At 40.3% G+C, this 19,265-nt stretch overlaps 2 protein-coding genes across 2 annotated transcripts in view; one reads left to right on the forward strand and one right to left on the reverse strand.

Moving 5' to 3' along the window:
• SMC1B (structural maintenance of chromosomes 1B) overlaps window positions 1-19,265 on the forward strand; it is a 66,253-nt gene that overhangs the window by 9,770 nt on the left and 37,218 nt on the right. The gene's annotated exons all lie outside the window — the stretch shown is intronic.
• RIBC2 (RIB43A domain with coiled-coils 2) lies at window positions 1,779-19,066 on the reverse strand. The gene is made up of 7 exons (XM_070755265.1): window positions 18,866-19,066; window positions 17,070-17,151; window positions 15,265-15,609; window positions 11,844-11,962; window positions 8,953-9,180; window positions 5,312-5,478; window positions 1,779-1,964 (listed from the first exon to the last, which is right to left on the reverse strand). The coding sequence occupies exons 1-7, from the start codon at window positions 18,962-18,964 to the stop codon at window positions 1,883-1,885; spliced, it is 1,122 nt and encodes a 373-aa protein (XP_070611366.1). The 5' UTR covers window positions 18,965-19,066; the 3' UTR covers window positions 1,779-1,882.

Consider the following 19,265-nt stretch of genomic DNA (forward strand, 5'->3'; position numbering starts at 1 on the left):
AAGGTACCACTGTATTATTATATTTTCAAGTGCCCAAAGAGGCTTTCTGTTACATCTCTGCAGGATACCCTGTTCTGGCTGTCTTCTTTTTACCAACCAATAATTAATAGCATAGTGATTAGGGCAGCATTATTCTTCTCGTCCCACAATCCTGCTACTTGATCTTTTGACATCGGTCACCTCTCTGTGTTTACTTTGTGTTTACAGGAAGTATGTCTCACACAAAAACATTGGGGCAGGAAGTTCTTTGTTGTCTCACTGGAATGAAAAGTTCTTCCAATTTTAGCTGAGGGAGAAAATCCACATTGTTCAGTTTACAGACATGTGGGAAGACCGGAATAAGAGTTTATCTGCCAGACTATGTGTGGTGGGTGGCCTGGAGCCAAATTTGTGTTCTCAGTCTTGCGAAGCAGCTTAGCTAATTCTTTGTTGAGGTTATTAAGATCTAGATCAGTGTTTCCTCAACCTTGGCAACTTTGCAATGTTTGGATTTTGACTCATAGGATTTCCTAGCCAACATATGTCAAAGTTACAACAGACACCCCCAAATACCTACACAAAGGTACTTACATGAATAATGGTCTTTGCAGAGCAAGCCCAAAAAATGTCAAAATGGTTTTTGTGATATATGTCACTTATAAAGACCAAGTTGAGCTTTTAGTGCACCATTACAACTGCCATCTTGATTCTTCTGATGGCTTTAATTTCCTTTTTTCCATCTTTTCCAGGTACTCACAAATCTTCCACTTGCTTATCTTTTCCAGGATTTTTCCAGATGGGATGTATGTGTATGTGTGTTCTCAAACTAATTGACCTATATTTTCCTGGATCCATTTCCCTCCTTTTTCTACAGTGGAACCACATCAGCAAAATTCTCTCCGAGTCTTTGGAGGGGGGCGGCATACAAATCTAATTATTATTATTATTATTAATAATAATAATAATAATAATAATAATAAAATAATAATAATAATAAAATGAGCAAGCAAAACTACTGTGGGACTTCCGACTTATCGAATTCTGAAGCATAACACACCAGACATTGTGATCGTGGAGAAAAAGAAAGTATGGATCATCGACATCGCAATCCCAGGGGATAGCAGAATTGAGGAGAAGCAGCTAGAGAAATTAGTGAAATACGAAGATCTAAAAATCGAGCTGCAACGACTCTGGCATAAGCCCATGAAAGTGGTCCCAGTGGTACTTGGCACGCTGGGCGCAGTACCAAAGGATCTCAGCGGACATTTGAAAACCATCAGAATTGACAAAATCTCCATCTGTCAATTGCAAAAGACCGCTTTACTGGGATTGGCAAACATAATTCGCCGCTACATCACGTAGTCCTAGGTGCTTGGGAAGCGCCCAACTGGTGATGAAATATGAAATCCAGCATAGTGATCTCGTTTGCTGTATTGTACTGATGATGATGATGATGATGATGATGATGATAATAATAATAATAATTATTATTATTATTATTATTATTATTATTATTATTATTATTATTATTATTATTTTCCAATTGCCTCAAAGGAGCTTTAAAAAATAATGTTCAGTAAGTGGCTTCGAGATTACATCTGTCAGTTCCTTCAGAATCCTGGGGTGTAAATCATCTGACCTAGCAAATGTGTACAGATGTTATTATAACACAGAGTACCATTTTGAAATTGGTGCTTAAAATTTGCATCACTTACCGTAGTTGAAATTTTTGTTCTTTTCCAGAAATCAAATATTTTTTGAATTGGTTCCCCCATAGTTGCAATCAAGAAAATCACCAATAATGTTAATTTTTTTTATTATATAGCATATGTTAAGAAAGTAGAAATATTTGTATCAACTTATAACCTGTGCATCTATAGGAGAGTGAATATCGGCTCCAACATCATCGGCTAATTGTGTTAAACTGTGAGTAGTACTGGCCAGAAGGAAAATTTGTATATACTTCTAGGTCCAAATATGCTTGTCTGGAAAAAAAAACCACACCAGTTGATACATGTTAATGATTAAAGTCTCTAAATGTGAGATTGCTTATTCTCAGTATCAATAAGAAATCAATTTTAAAGTGTTTTTTTTTAAATAAATGAGCCTGGTGCACCAGTTGCGGCCCTATCTGGACCGGGACTCACTGCTCACAGTCACTCATGCCCTCATCACCTCAAGGCTCGACTACTGTAATGCTCTCTACATGGGGTTACCTTTGAAAAGTGTTCGGAAACTTCAGATCGTGCAGAATGCAGCTGCGAGAGCAATCATGGGCTTCCCTAAATATGCCCATGTTTCACCAACACTCCGCGGTCTGCATTGGTTGCCGATCAGTTTCCGGTCACAATTCAAAGTGTTGGTTATGACCTATAAAGCCCTTCATGGCATCGGACCAGAATATCTCCGGGACCGCCTTCTGCCGCACGAATCCCAGCGACCGGTTAGGTCCCACAGAGTTGGCCTTCTCCAGGTCCCGTCGACTAAACAATGTCATTTGGCGGGACCCAGGAGAAGAGCCTTCTCTGTGGCGGCCCCGACCCTCTGGAACCAGCTCCCCCCAGATATCAGAGTTGCCCCCACCCTCCTTGCCTTTCGCAAGCTCCTTTAAAACCCACCTCTGTCGTCAGGCATGGGGGAATTGAAAAAAAATTTCTCCCTTCCCCCTAGGCTTATAGAATTTATACATGGTATGCTTGTTGGTATGATTGGTCTCTTAAATTGGGGTTTTTTAGATTACTTTTTAATATTAGATTTGTTACATTGTTTTCTTCATTGTTGTTAGCCGTCCCGAGTCTTCGGAGAGGGGCGGCATATAAATAAACTAAACTAAACTAAAATGCCAGTTTGGTGAAACGGTTAAGAGAGAAGGCTAGAAACCAGAGGACCATGATTTTCTAGTCCAACCTTAACCTTAAGGAAGGGAGCAAATTGCAAACCATTAAAAAAAAAACATTTGCCCAAAAAATTGCAAGGATTTGTCCAAGCACTTGTCAGAATTTAGGGTTGACTTGAAGGCATTAAAAAAAAAGTTAACTAAGACACTACCATGTTTCCCCGAAAATAAGACACTGTCTTATATTAATTTTTGCTCCAAAAGTTGTGCTACATCTTATTTTCGGGGGGTGCCTTATATTTCTCAAATAAGACAAATTCACAGGCAGAAAAGCTGACACCCCCAAAGAAAGTGTACCGTATGGTACACTGATTACAGTACGGTACCTGTCAGTATGGCGCCCACACACACAAACGATGGCACTTATATGGTACAACAGTATACTCCCGCTATTGCAGCTTCCGGCCACCAGAGGCACTACAGTCTACGCACTGTAGTGGAGACTGTAATGGCGGTGAGACAGCAGCAGACTGTGTCTGCTGCACTGGACGGTACAAAGCGATGGAAGGGGCCAGCAGGGGACGCCACATTATTACGGTACCGCTATGAACAGCTTTGAATGGTACCGTATTCAACTTTAAGTACTACATCTTTCAGCTGTGGCGAGGGGGGCGTTTGCCCAGGTTCGCCTGGTGCACCAGCTGTGGCCCTATTTGGATCGGGAGTCACTGCTCACAGTCACTCATGCCCTCATCACCTCGAGGCTCGACTACTGTAACGCTCTCTACATGGGGCTACCTTTGAAAAGTGTTCGGAAACTTCAGATCGTGCAGAATGCAGCTGCGAGAGCAATCATGGGCTTTCCTAAATATGCCCATGTTTCACCAACACTCCGCAGTCTGCATTGGTTGCCGATCAGTTTCCGGTCCCAACTCAAAGTGTTGGTTATGACCTATAAAGCCCTTCATGGCATCGGACCAGGTTATCTCCGGGACCGCCTTCTGCCGCACGAATCCCAGCGACCGATTAGGTCCCACAGAGTTGGCCTTCTCCGGGTCCCGTCAACTAAACAATGTCGTTTGGCGGGACCCAGGGGAAGAGCCTTTTCTGTGGCGGCCCCGGCCCTCTGGAATCAACTCCCCCCAGAGATTAGAATAGCTCCCACCCTTCTTGCCTTTCGCAAGCTTCTTAAAACCCATCTTTGTCGTCAGGCATGGGGGAATTAAGATATTCTTTCCCCCTCGGCTTCCACAATTTATGTGTGGTAGGTTTGTATGTATGATTGGTTTTAAAATAAGGGTTTTTAGTTTTTAGTATTGGATTGTCGCACATTGTTTTTATTACTGTTGTTAGCCGCCCCGAGTCTACGGAGAGGGGCGGCATACAAATCCAATAAAATGAAATGAAATGAAATGAAATGTATGTTTTTCCACCGTACCGTATGTAAACTTGACTACGCCTTATTTTCGGGGGCTGCCTTATATTAGCAAATTCTGCAAAACCTCTGACATGCCTTACTTTCGGGGTACGTCTTATTTTCGGGGAAACGGGTGGAAAAAGTGTCTTTTGAAATAAATTGATGTTTGTTGAGGACAGTCAAAAAAAGGCAAGATGATGAACATGACAGCATAACTGAGGCCCCACTCCTTTGTACATACATGCACAGCTGAGAAGCTGTTGAGAATTAAATAATGGCAGGTAGTTTATTCTTCTGCTCCACTGGTCAAAGTTACCTGGCCTATAGCAGTGATTTTCAACCTTTTTTGAGCCGCGGCACATTTTTTACATTTTAAAATCCTGGGGCACACCACCAACCAAAATGACACAAAATGACATCCTAAGACACTCTCCTCTCTTTTTCCATCCGTCTCCTCCCCACCCTTGTGTGTGTACACACTCTTGAACCATTTCCAAAAACAGATGAGGGCTAGGGGGGGTTTTCTCTTATTCTTTGGGTGCTTTTTATCATATGCTTTAAATCAAGAGTCACTTCTCTCTCTTTTGTTTCTCTCTCTTTCCTCTCATTCTCTGTCTCAATCATTTTCTCATTTCTCTTTTTTCCTCCCCTTTTTGCTCATTTCTCTCTCCCTTCCTCTCCTTTTCTCTCTCTCTCTCTTGCTTTCTTTCTCTCTCTCTCTCTCTCTCTCTCTTGCTTTCTCTCTCTCTCTCTTGCTTTCTCTCTGTTTCTCTTTTGTTTCTCTCTCTTGCTTTCTCTCTCTCTCTTTCTCTCTCTCTTTCTTTCTTTCTCTCTCTCTGTCTCTCTCTCAGCAAATAGTTGCGAGATCGGAACCTGAGCTTCCTTCTTTGCAGCACACCTGACCATGTTTCGCGGCACACTAGTGTGCCATGGCACACTGGTTTAAAAACACTGGCCTATAGCATCCAGAGACATCACAAGATACTGCTAATGCTCCCAAGCCTGACTAGTTTGCCCCGGGAAATTTCTGGCCTCATCTTGGTCTAAAACAAAGTGGGCATTCCAGAAAAATGTCTTACTTATTTTTCTGCTCCTGGGATAGCTGTGCGTTCGTATTATCTAACTCTCTCCGCAGGTCCCGATTCTGACGTTGCTGGTGACGGTCGTAGAGCAATTCAGCTCTCGCCTCCTGAATCCGTTTCCGGTCCCATTCTGCGTTTCTCTGACGTTCCTCTTCGTCTAACCTCTGCATGAAAACCAGAAATTGGTCTAGGAGAAGCAACTTAGAACTAAGGACACATTTCCTGACAGTTAGAACAATTAATCAGTGGAACAATTGCCCTACAGAAATTGTAAATTTATTTATTTATTTATTGGATTTGTATGCCTCCTCTCTCCGAGGACTCGGAGTGGCTCACATATCAAAACAGTAAATAATATACATATCTAAAAAATCCAAGTAATATAGCTAAAAACTCTAATAACATTTAAAATCATACATTCCCATTCACACAGCAAGACATACTACACTTGTCGGCCAGGGGGTTAAGGTCTAATGGCCCCAAGCCTAGCGGCACATATAGGTCTTTAAACTTTTATGGACGGCAAGGAGGGTGGGAGCAGTGTGAATCTCCAGGGGGAACTGATTCCAGAGGGCCGCCCCCCCCCCCCCCCCCAGAGAAGGCTCTTCCCCTAGGTCCCATCAAGCGACATTGTCTAGTTGACGGGACCTGCAGAAGGCCGACTCTGTGGGACCTAACGGGTCGCTGAGACTCATGCGGCAGAAGGCAGTCCTGGAGGTAATCTGGTCTGATGCTTTGTAGCCAATCGGTAGCCAATGCAGTCCGCGGAGTGCTGGAGGTATGGGTATGCCTTGGAAGGCCCATAACCGCTTCAACATTGGATGTTTTTAAGAAGATATTGGATAACCATTTGTCTGAAGGGGTGTGGGGTTTCCTGCCTGAGCAGGGGGTTGAACTAGTTATTCTATTCTACAGTCAGCAGTGAAACACCTCTGCCCCCTTCCATCTTTCTGTGCTGCTTTCAACAGATGGGCTGCTAAGGACCCTGGCTCTTCCCAAGGTCCTCCTGGAATTGAAGGAGCCAATCCTGATGTACAAAAGTGATTGGTTTAGGCTCCCTCCCCCCCTTTGCAACCATGAAGCATGGCCTGTGGTCTTTAATGTATTGCACTGCTACTACTATAATTTCTAACAGTTTCTGCCAAAGTGATGATGGCGTAGGAAGGTGAATGTTGCAAATATGGTGTGATTGGATTGTCTGATTGAGTAATATATAGGTTTTTTAGCTGTAGTTTTTTAATGTATTCGATTTAGGGGTAGTGATTTCTGACAGTCTCAAAATGGGTGAGCAGTGGGGTCAGGTGGTAGGAAAAGCAAGTAGGATGCTTGGCTGCATAGCTAGAGGTATAACGAGCAGGAAGAGGGAGATTTTGATCCCCTTATATAGAGCACTGGTGAGACCACATTTGGAATACTGTGTTCAATTCTGGAGACTCACCTACAAAAAGATATTGACAAAATTGAACGGGTCCAAAGACGGGCTACAAGAATGGTGGAAGGTCTTAAGCATAAAACGTATCAGGAAAGACTTAATGAACTCAATCTGTATAGTCTGGAGGACAGAAGGAAAAGGGGGGACATGATCGAAACATTTAAATATGTTAAAGGGTTAAATAAGGTTCAGGAGTGAAGTGTTTTTAATAGGAAAGTGAACACAAGAACAAGGGGACACAATCTGAAGTTAGTTGGGGGAAAGATCAAAAGCAACGTGAGAAAATATTATTTCACTGAAAGAGTAGTAGATCCTTGGAACAATCTTCCAGCAGACGTGGTTGGTAAATCCACAGTAACTGAATTTAAACATGCCTGGGATAAACATATATCCATTGTAAGATAAAATACAGGAAATAGTATAAGGGCAGACTAGATGGACCATGAGGTCTTTTTCTGCCATCAGTCTTCGATGTTTCTATGTTTCTATATTTATTCTGAGTTGCCCCGAGTTTTCGGAGAAGGGCAGCATACAAATCTAAATTATTATTATTATTATTATTATTATTATTATTATTATTATTATTTTATTATTATAAAAATAATAAAAACAATAATAAAAATAATAAAAATAAAAATAGGGGTTTCTGGAAAATGTGGTCAAAGTGGAAGACATCAAAGATCTGTGTATTACACATGTGTCATGCAGGATGCATCTGGATAAGAAAGGGGATCTTTCAGCAAACTGTTGCAGCCCATCTTGGTCTTCCCAAGTTTGTTCTGATGGAGGAAGATGTAAGATGGAGAAAGGAGATCATTGAGCAAGGAATTAAAGGAGGAAATGGCTGGAGAAAAGGACCTCCCTTGCACTATTTGGAGGACCCTGAATAGATTGAGAGTTCGAGTGCCTAAAATGTAAAACCGATACGCTAGGGGTGAAATCCAGAAGTTTCTGACAGGTTCTGGAGAACCACTAATGGAAATTTTGAATACTTTGGAGAACCAGCAAATACCACCTCTGGCTGGCTGCCAAGTGAGGTGGGAATGGAGGTTTTGCAATATCCTTCCCCCCCCAGGAGTGGGGAGGGAATGGGGATTTTGCAGTAGCCTTCCCTTGCCTTGCCCACTGAGCCACGCCCATGCCCACCAAGCCACACCCACAGAACTGGAGGTGAAAAAAAATTGGATTTCACCTCTGTGATAGGCTCTTAGCGGTTAACAACATGGTATGTGAATGTGGAGAGGCACAGAGCCCAACCTATCTTGTATGTTGGTTACTATCGGAACCATGTACCGATAATGACTTATTTTTGGCCAATCACAAAGCCAGGAAGGTGGCTTCGTTCTGGCAGTTTAAAATTTGATGTAGATATGGAAGAAGGACAAGGAAGGACGGAGGAAGAGAAGGAGAAAAAGAAACCCGTCTTGATTGTTTTTATCACACCATGTGTTGTGGTTGGCTCTGGCCCAGCTCCTGCCCCAAGGACTGTGGATGTGGGGGAGACATCCACATGCTGCAGGCCTGTTTTGCCCCCGGTGGAATCTGATGATGAAGGCTCCTCTGACCAAGAAGACATGAGTGACAGGGAGGAGGAGAGTGGGGCAGACAGCTCAGAAGGAGATCAATTATCTAGCTCCTCCTTGGATTCAGAACAAGAGTTAATGATACAGCCACGCATGCGGAGAGCGATGCATAGGCAGCAACAACTGAGAGATTATTATAAAAAAAAATGAGGCCACCTGTGGTTGGGTGGGGCTGTGCTCATTAGTGAGGCTGCTATAAATAGCAGCCTGGGGGTTTGGCCATTGTGGAGGATTATCTGATCGTTGTGTTTCGTGACTGCTTTACTGACTTGGACCTTTTGTGTGCTGATTTTCCCCCGCTTTGAAACTAAACCAGAGCAAAGTGTGTTTCACTTTGTGAAAAAAGAAGGACTGTGAATTGCCTCACAGCTGCAAGCTAAGTATCTCAGAACTGATAAGGGACTTGTACAAATTACCAGTTTGTTTGGAGACGAGTGCTCTTTGCTATCCCAAAAGAGGGCTTGGTTTAAGTGAATTTTCGTTATAAAGAACATTGTTTTGAATTTTCAAACGTGTGTGTGTCTGAAATTGTATCTGTGCATTTTTGGGAGGATTCTACCGACAGAACACCATGTAGAATTCAAGGTTGTTATTCCATAATGCTGTTGATTTAAAGGGAATACCAGCTTCTCCAGCACTTGTTGCATCTGAATATCCTGGATTTCTTTCAGCTGAGCTTTGGTCATTCCTTTCCATCGATCCGTGATGATACCATTCGGCCCAAAGGAACTGACAGCTTGCTGTGGGTTTTCAGTCAGCAGGTCCCCATGAAGCTGGCCCAAAATGTCCCTCTCGTTGGCTTCTTCTTCTTGCTGTTTTTCGAGTCTTCTCTTACGCTCAGATTCAGCGGCCTTAAAAAAAAAACCCGACAAAGATTACAACTAAACTAGAACTATTCCTTCTAGGCATTTTTAGACAGAAACTAAGCAAAGAAGACAGATACCTTATTATTCAAATACTAACGGCCGCCAGATTAACATACGCAGAGCATTGGAAAAAAGAAGACACTCCGACAAACTTAATAGAATAGAATAGAATAGAATAGAATAGAATTTTATTGGCCAAGTGTGATTGGACACACAAGGAAATTGTCTTGGTGCATATGCTCTCAGCGTTCACAAAAGAAAAAGATACATTTGACAAGAATCATGTGGTGCAACACTCAACAATTGTCATAGGGGTCAAATAAGCAATGAAGAAACAATCAATATTAATAAAAATCTTAGGATACAAGCAACAAGTCACAGTCATTATTATTATTAGTAGTAAAATTATGGAATGTGCCGAACTATCAAAAATAACAATGGAAATACAAAACAAAAACGATTCAGAGTTCTACAAGGCCTGGGAGAAATGGTTCGGATGGTTATCTAACTTTAAAAACAATAAAACAAAAACCAATCAAAATCTTTTAATATAAATCAAAATAAAGATATACACAATAGAAATTCGGACCAAAATCAATACAATCCCTGTCTGAGTTCAATCCACTTGATAATTATTAATAACTTACTAATATCATAACTCACAAATACTTCTCACCAACAAAAATAACAAACATAATCAAACTAAGTCATCACAATCCATATGCCTGCTAGTTTGCGGGTACTACCCCCCCTCTTTTTCTCTCTTTTCTTTTTTTCTCCTTTCCTTTCCTTCTTTTCTTTTCTATCCCATCTCCAACTACCCTTCCTTTCCACGTCACCCTTGGACTATTAAATACCACAATTATCCAAATAAGAATATTGAATACAAAATAATTACATATAGACAAATATTTGGAATGTATATACAACAATATATATAAGCTGCTGTATAAAAATATTGTTTACCCCATCCCCCTCCTACTTTTCTTTTTTGTATTCCCATCCCCCCTTTCCCTGTTTTTTTTTATAACCTAATAAACTATATTTAAACATATATATATATATATATATATCGCAGCAGTGTTTACAAAGCGAGAGAGGGTTAGCCCCCACCGGATGGCAAATGCTTAAATAAAATCCAGCAAATGTGTTTTGTAAGATTTCTGGTAGGAAATAAAGACAGGATAAGATGATAAGACAAGACAAGACAAGATAAAGAATAGGAAGAGAATAAGTAGGTAAAGTTGTACCTCTATTTATGAACTTAATTTATTCCATGAGCAGGTCCTTAAGTAGAAAAGTTTGTAAGAAGAAGCAATTTTTTCCCCATAGGAATCAATGTAAAAGCAAATAATGCGTGCAACCCCATCCCCAAAGTCACACCTTTTGGCTTGCGCCGCTGGGAATCTCCGCCTCCAGACTTCCATTGCCAGCCGAAGCACCTGTTCTTGTGTTGCTGGGATTTCCCTGAGCCTTCCCTCCCTGGGATTCAAAGCAGCGCCAGCAAAAATGAAGGGAATCCCAGCAAGGGGAGGCTCAGGGAAATCCCAGCAATGAAGAACGGGCGCTACGGCTGGCAACGGAAGTCTGGAGGTGGGTATCCCAGCGGCGGCAGCTCGGGTTCGTCAGGTGAAAATAGTTCAGAAGAAGAGGCAAAAAAAATCTTAAACACCGGGTTCCTATCTCAAAAAGTTCGTATGAAGAGGCATTCGTAATTGAGATATTTCCTTTTTGGCTAGTAAGATTTATGTGTGGTTATGATTGGAAACCACAGGGAAGTTGGAGGTCCTGTTTCCACCCAGAAGATTCCTAGAGAGGCCCCATGGAGGCTTTCCAGCTCTGTTTCCTCCCAGGAGATTCCTAGAGAGGCCCCATGGAGGCTTCTCCCTGTCTTTTCCAGCTCTGTTTCCTCCCAGAAGATTCTGAGAGAGGTCCCACAGAGGCTTCTCTCCGCCTTTTCCGGCCCTGTTCCCTCCCAAGAGATTCCTAGAGAGGCCCCACGGAGGCTTCTCCCTGCCTTTTCCAATTACAGTTTCGGAGGCTCGGGTTAGTAAGTGGGAAATGGTTCTTGAGAAGAGGCAAAAAAATCTTGAACACCCGGTTCTTATCTAGAAAAGTTCGTAAGTAGAGGCGTTCTTAGGTAGAGGTACCACTGTAATTGCAAAGTCTTTAAAACCCCTTCTCTCACTTTAAACATTATAACTGCACATGTGATGCAAAGTATAATTTATACTGACATCCTGATCTGGGTGACGTTCCTTGCCCTCTTAGGTCTGTCCATGAGTTCAGTGGTGGATTTATACCTTATAATTTATCACTTGTTATTTGTACCTAATGATTGATGATAGTTAACTATGATTTATGATCTATAATATATCTCCTTGCTGTTTATATGTACACTGAGAGACAAATTCCTTGGTGTCCGATCATACTTGGCCAATAAAGAATTCCATTCCATTCCATTCACTTTCCTAATTTCCCCATTTGATCCCCTTTCCTGTTTAATCCTTTTTCTTTAGGTTAATTTGTGTTTTATCTTTTTTTTTAAACTTAAAAGAGCGGCCTTTAAAAAAAAAAAAGCAATTACGATATGTCATACTCTTTTAGCCGGTACTATATTTAAGTAATAATAACTAATTTTGCTTTACCACGGCTTTGTTGAACTCTGTAGTAGTGATACAAATTGCTCGTCTGGTTTCCTCATCTGCCCGTTGGAGATTCATAGCCTTTTCATCAAGCTCCAGTCTTTGCTGCTTATAGAGTTCATCTACAAATAGAAATAAATCAGTAATATTACAAGTACCAGATAATAAATCATTGACTCCCAACTAGCAATAGCAATAGCACTTAGGCTTATATCTCTGGGTAGTTTACAATGTCGAATCCTTATCCGCATATTGCCTTCCAACAATGTGGGTCCTCATTGTGGATCTGAAACTCGAAATATTCTTGCTGGAGATTTTACCAGAAACTTATAGCAAATAATAATAATAATAATAATAATAATAATAATAATAATAATAATAACAACAACAACAACAACAACAACAACAATAACAGAGTTGGGAGGGACCTTGGAGGTCTTCTAGTCCAACCCCCTGCTTAGGCAGGAAACCCTACACTACTTCAGTCAGATGGTTACTTCCAGTGTTGGAGCATTCACAACTTCTGGAGGCAAGCTGTTCCACTGATTAATTGTTCTAACTATCAGGAAAATTTCTCCTTAGTTCTAAGTTGCTTCTCTCCTTGTTCAGCTTCCACCCATTGCTTCTTGTTCTATCCTCAAGTGCTTTGGAGAATAGGTTGACTCCTTCTTCTTTGTGGCAACCGCTGAGATTGAACACTGCTATTATGTCTCCTCTGGTCCTTCTTTTCATTAAACCAACCATGCCCAGTTCCTGCAACCGTTCTTCATATGTTTTAGCCTCTAGTCCCCTAATCATTTTTGTTGCTCTTCTCTGCACTTTTTCTAGAGTCTCAACATCCTTTTTGCATCATGGTGACCAAAACTGAATTCAATATTCCAAGTGTGGTCTTACCAAGGCCTTATGAAGTGGTATTTACACTTCCAAAGAAAATATAAAAGAAAAACAAAGAAAATATATCTCTGATTATCCATGTATTAACGGCAGCTAGAATTGTATTTGCACAAAACTGGAAAAGTGAAGAGATTCCTATGGATGAGCATGTGATTAGGAAAATATTAGAATGTTCAAAAATGAATAGGTTAACACTTAAAATTAAAGGGAAGGAACAAACTGAATCTTATAATATATGGGAACTATTCTATTGATGGCTAGAGAGTAAATATAAAAGTTAGAAATAAAGTAGATTAGTGAAGTATAGAAAATATGTCAATAGAATTAAATAAGAAGAGGATTGCTACAGTGTTAAGAGTAGATAAATGAATATGGCTGCAAATTTCAATTGTTATTGCAAAAGACATTTGTACCCAGATACCACATTGTTTAACTGTTTGTTTGTATTAAAATGAAATAAATTTTTTGTATCAACATATTTTTAATAAACTTTATTGGTTTTCAAATCTTTTCAAGTCAAACCTGAGCCCTTTCATGATTGATTTCCATGCTGTGGGCAGAGTTATCCCTGTAAATACTGCATTCTAAACATTGCACCACCACAGCTGCTATATTTGTTCAAATCTTTGTTTTTTAGCACAAGTTCCCAGACTCAGCTTTTCGCCCCCCTCCATTCTTCAAGTGTTTTCCATTTACCAAAGAGACAAATTATAGGTTTTTAAATTTCCTTTCAAGGGCCAATGGAGAAGATTGTTGTTAATATACCTACTATTTCTATTTCTTCTTTTATTTGAATTTGAGCTTGATGTAAGGATGGACAATTCCGCATTCTTGACACAAGGATGCACTTTGGTCACTGACCCTAGTTATTTCAGTTTTAAAGTGGATATTGATGGCTTTATATGTTCGTATCTTGGTTTTTAACTTGTTTTTAATGAGAATGTTGTCATTAACTGTGGTCAGCCATCTAAAGTCACTAAGGTGAGATGGACAACCATACAAACCAAATAAATAAATTTAATATACTGTATGTTTTGCCTGTCAAATACTGAAGATGGAGGTCTTCAAAAGGGCACTTCTACCAATTTCAGCGACTCAAAGGATGTGTAGTGGGTGAGTAGCCTCTTATATAACACTCCTTCAGTCAGCTGGGATTTTTAAAAAACTGATAGATTTACGCCTGCAAAAACCCCATGCTATTTTTTCAAAATAGGCATCAATGACTTTCATACTAGCAACTTTAAGCTGTCTGGACTACCTAATCTAGATAAAATATCTAAGGGGCGTACGTAAGTGGACCGGAGTGCCTTCTGTCCCCTGTCCTAATGTTCCTCGTTTACTAGTATCATGTATATAAATATCTTTGTATACCACCAATATATACTCGACAAAACAAGCAAATCATAAATAAATAATCTACTAAATCATAATAAATAACCTACTAAACCACTTTGGGTGTAAAGGGACTTTGTTTCTCACTTGTAGCTGTTCTGCCGGGCTCTCTGATAGGAGCCTCCCAAAAATTCAAGGGTACAAATTTCAGACACACACACGTTTGAAAATTCAAAACAAAATTCACAAAATTCAAAATAAACTAAGCACTCTTTTTGTATTGCAAAGAGCACTCTTCCCAAAACAACTGGGTAGTCTGTACAATTTCCCTTAAGCAGTCATTAAGTACTTAGCTAGCAGCTGTGAAGAAACTTCACACCCCTTCTTCTTCCAACAAAGTGAGACACACACATGTTGCTCTGCTTTGTTTTCCAAGGCGTGAAAAAGCAACAAAGTCCAGGAAGCACAGGATTCCTGATGAACTCTGATCATATATTCTTCCACAAAGGCCAAACCCACATGCTGCTATTTATAGCAGCAGCCCTAATTATTGGAGCCCCACCCAAACACAGGTGGCCTCACTTATTTTCTGTAATATGTTCTTACTTGGTCTCTTCTACGTATAATTCTGCGCTTGCGTGGGTCCAAAATGTCATCATCTGAAGCTATAAAAGACAAGGGAGATTGACTGCCTTGGCTGTGTGCCAAGCCCTCCTCTGCCGAGTCACTCCCACTTTCTTCTTCGTCCGAGGAAACTAAACTCTGAACTGATTCTGTCGGCAATAACACAGGCCTGTGACATGTTGAATTTCCCCCTGCATCCACCTCCCCATTCCCTGGGGCAGGAGCTGGGCCAGAGCCAACCACAACAGTAGCTAAGTGAGAAACAAAGTCCTTTGATTAGATTAGATTAGATTAGATTTATTGGATTTATATGCCGCCCCTCTCCGCAAACTCGGGGCGGCTCACAACAATAATAAAAAACAGTACATAATAACAAATCCAATGCCCACCAATCTAATTACAATTTAAAATTAGTAATTTCATAAAACAATCCCAATATATATAAAAAACAGGCACACAGTCAATCAATCAACAAAACACCCAAAGTGGTAAAAGAAGAAGAGAAACCAAACCATGACACTCTTTTTCAAAATATGGCGGTTAAACTAATGCTCTACTGCAGATTTGGTCCTACCTGCATATTTTTTATCTGCCAGCGCGTTCTGTTTTTCTCGTTCTTGCTGCAAAAGCCATTCTCTGTTTTGCTCTTTCTGGAACCTCCATCTATTCTTACTGTTTAAATCTTCTCCCATGAACTTCTGCAGGCTGGATATGGTACAACGTGGGTCACTGTCGGCAAGGCGAGCAGCAGTTTCTTTCTGCAGGCGTTGTGGGTCGAAAAGGTCATATTCACGCGCCGTTTCTGGCTTCTGATAATTTTGCCGAAATTCGTTGATAGCTTTGTTTAGCATCTGTGTGTCTCTTTTCTCCCGTTGATCTAACGTACAGAGGATCTTATCATTTTGTTTCATTTCTGCCGCTATGTTTAGAAGGAAAAAAATAGGGTTATTTTAAAAAATAGGGTTATTTAAAAAACATCTATAGAGCTAACATATCTGTGCCAATAAATATTCATTATATCTTGCAGCTCCATTAAGCCCAGAAAAGCATGCATAAGTGCACCCGTGTGCCTTCCGTCCCCTGTCCAATTGTCTCTCCTTATCTCATTTATCTTTTCTTCCTTTCAAATATGTTCACCTATACTTTTATATCTTATCTTCTATTCTTTTCTTTACTTATATTATTGCATATCTTCCTCTTCAATGTGTACAGTGTTCCCTCGATTTTCGCGGGGGTTGCGTTCCAAGACTGTCCGCGAAAGTCGAATTTCTGCGAAATAGTGGTGCGGAAGTAAAAACACAATTTTTGGCTATGGACAGCTAAAAACTACCCCCACACACCCTTTTTCAAGGCAGCGCAGGGAGCCGGGCTTGAAGTTGGGGGCGGGGAGCGACGAAAGTGCGGAGGCCGGCAAAGATTGTTTTGAATGTTGGCTGCCCCCGCCCCCCCCAGCGCCTCCGGCCCCCTCGCCGCTACCGCCCGTCCGCCCGATCCACCCCTCTCACCGGCTTTCTTGGGACACAGGTCCTCCTGCAGCAGCGCTGGCGGCTACAGCTTCTCATCCTCCTCATTCGGCCGGTAGCTGCTCTGAGCGCTTTGAGAATGCCTGCCTCGCCCCTCTCACAGTCCCTTAGCTGAGAGTGCTTTCGTCCCAGCTATCAGCGAGGGGGCTGCAGGAGAGGCGGGGCAGGCGTTCTCACAGAGAGGGAGAGAGAGAGGGAGAAAGAGAGAGAGAGCAAGAGGGGGGAGAGTGGAAGGTAGAGAGAGAGAAAAAATGATAGAAAAAGGGAGAAAAAAAGAGAAACGAGAAAATGATTGAAGCAGAGAATGACAGGAAAGAAAGAGAAAGAGAGAGAGAAGTGACTCTTGGTGATGACATATGACGTCATCAGGTGGGAAAAACCGTGGTATAGAAAAAAAACCTCGGAATATTTTTTAATTAATATTTTTTGAAAAACCGTGGTATAGCTGTTTTGCAAAGTTTGAACCCGCGAAAATCAAGGGATCACTGTATTATGTATTGGACAAAATAAATAAATAAATAAAATTTCAGCCATATGTAGCCCATCTTGCATGCTCTCTCAGTATGTGCTGAAAAAACCCCCCAACTGAGTGCAAAAAGTCCTCAGGACTGGGACATATACACTAAGATGCTCTAGAAAAAGGGAGATGGATGTAATGGAAGTTCTCACCAAGATGTCCAAAACCCAAATCTTGCAGAGTTCAGAGTCATGATTTACAACTATTTTACTTGCCCAAGTAAAAACTTAGAGGAGTGGATGCAGGGACAGGAACAGAATCAAAGTTTTATAGTGGAAGGGCTGAATTTTTATAGCCATCTGACAAATGATTATTTTAAAAAAATGATATGATATATACCAATGGAATCATCACGGGCCTTCTGAAGTGCTTTTTCAATCTTTTTGTCTTTTACCTGGGCATCCAGAGCTTCCTTGTCAATCTGTGGTAGATAAGAAGAAAAACCTGGTTCAGGTTTCATACCAAAGAAGAAGAGGAAATTTCCCAGAATAAGCTCAGCTTTAACTGCTATTTTCAGGAAATAAAAAGCTGAGACAAATAAAGGCAACAAAATAATATTCTTGTCTTTATTGATGAATTAAAACTAAATAAATAAATAAATAAATAGAATTACACTGTCTCCCATTAAATAGATTTTTAAAACTTTTAGATACAGAACTGTTGAATTTTTAATTCAATTATGTCACGTATCTCCAAGATGGTCCTTTGTATTTTAAGGGACAAAAACAGTCAGTCCAACGCTAAAAAACATGTTAGTTAGCATGCCAGATATTTAATAATTCCAATGAAAAGAGTAATTAGAATTCATGCATATTATACATATGATCCAATAAACAACAGGATGATTTTATATATCGCATGTGGTTTGGTTATTTACAGAATTGATGCGGTTAGTTCATAATTCTTTGTATTTTTTAAGCCCAAAGAGTTGGATTAATTTAGATAACCATGATCACGCTACCCATACATCAACTTGATTAGACACTTATGTAAATGATATCAGAGTACAATAATAATTTTATCTAATAACTGGCTAAAATTAAATCAATTTTCACAACTGTAACGTATTTCAAATCAATAATATACACAGATTTCTTTTCTCTACCAGATTTTAACTTGATACTACTTTTTGCTTCCCACATAATTTTATAGTAAATGTGTTTGTTTATCTCTTAAGGTAATAATTACATTATGGGCAGTATTTCAGAAAGTTACAAAGAAACATATGAGTTGCCTGATGATAAATTGTCTTAGAGAAAAATTTCATATTACTTGCAGGAAATATAAATTTTATTCAGTGAGAATTTATCAAAATATGAAATCATTATTTTATTTTATAAAATATAAACAGGAATAAATTGTGAGTGAAATGCAAACACATATTTAAGAAATGGTCACATAATATTGCTTTTCTTTCTATATTTTAATAAACATGTTACTGCCAATTTGGAGGACTATACATTTATTTTTTTCTACCTAGAATTCAGTAAATAGATTTCATAATGCACTGTTCAAAAAAATAAATCAAATTTCTGTGAAACCAAACTATCCATTTAGGAAACAACACTGATTGACAATCAATTTCACATGCTGTTGTGCACATTCAACTTTGTGCAGAACATGTATTCAATAAGAAAATTTCATTCATTCAGATCTAGGTTGTGTTATTTGAGTGTTCCCTTTATTGTTTTTTTAGCAGTATATTTTAGACTAGCAAACACAGCAGCAGTGGATAATTGTAGGCAAATGTTTCAGTGCCCACTGCCAAATTGTATATTTGCACCTAAACAATAAGCATGCAACTCAAGTTTTCAGATACATGATCTGTTTAATTTTGCATCTGGTTCTATTCATATTTGGCATTCCTTGGAACAATTTGATAAGGAGTGTCCAAAGGATTGCACTCCGTTGTGTATGCTTAGTAAGATTAGCCAGAATTATTATTTGGGCTTTGTATGTTTCTGAGAAGGAAAAGTTTCCTCTTTTCCGGGTATAAAATAAGATTTTTATTTTTATTTAAATGCACAAAGTCACGCAGCTGTTGTTCCAAAAAAAAATATCCCATACTAGTTGGTGTCAAAGAATTAAATTTAAATGACAATCAAGGAAATCTAAAGAATTATAGAACTATCTACCCCGATAGTCCTGACTCGGGCATCAAAGATCTGGCTTTGCCTCTGCAGCTCCCGGTAGCGCCTCCGCTCCCACTTCGCTGCCTCGGCCTGGGAAAGCATAGTCGGCCAGAGCTGTCTTGCCGAAGCAGGAAGGACGAGAGAAGATGCTGCGCGCCGGGATAGCTATGTAGGACGCTCAGCATCCCCGTCGCCTAGCAACCGTCTCCACAACTCTGTGCTGCTAAGGAAACGAGCCAAGGCTTTTCCGCTTCGCGCTATCGAGGCTTTCTTTCCCTCAGGTCCCGTCAGCATAGAGATTAAAGGTGATTGCTAGAGCGGCGACTATATCACATCGTCAGGAGTCTAGAACCTCTTAGGGCGGGGCAAAGCCTCAGAAGGCGGAGCGCGGGGAAGAAGTCTC

Source organism: Erythrolamprus reginae, chromosome 6 (genome assembly GCF_031021105.1).
Source record: "Erythrolamprus reginae isolate rEryReg1 chromosome 6, rEryReg1.hap1, whole genome shotgun sequence".
Taxonomy (NCBI): Eukaryota; Metazoa; Chordata; class Lepidosauria; order Squamata; family Dipsadidae; genus Erythrolamprus; species Erythrolamprus reginae.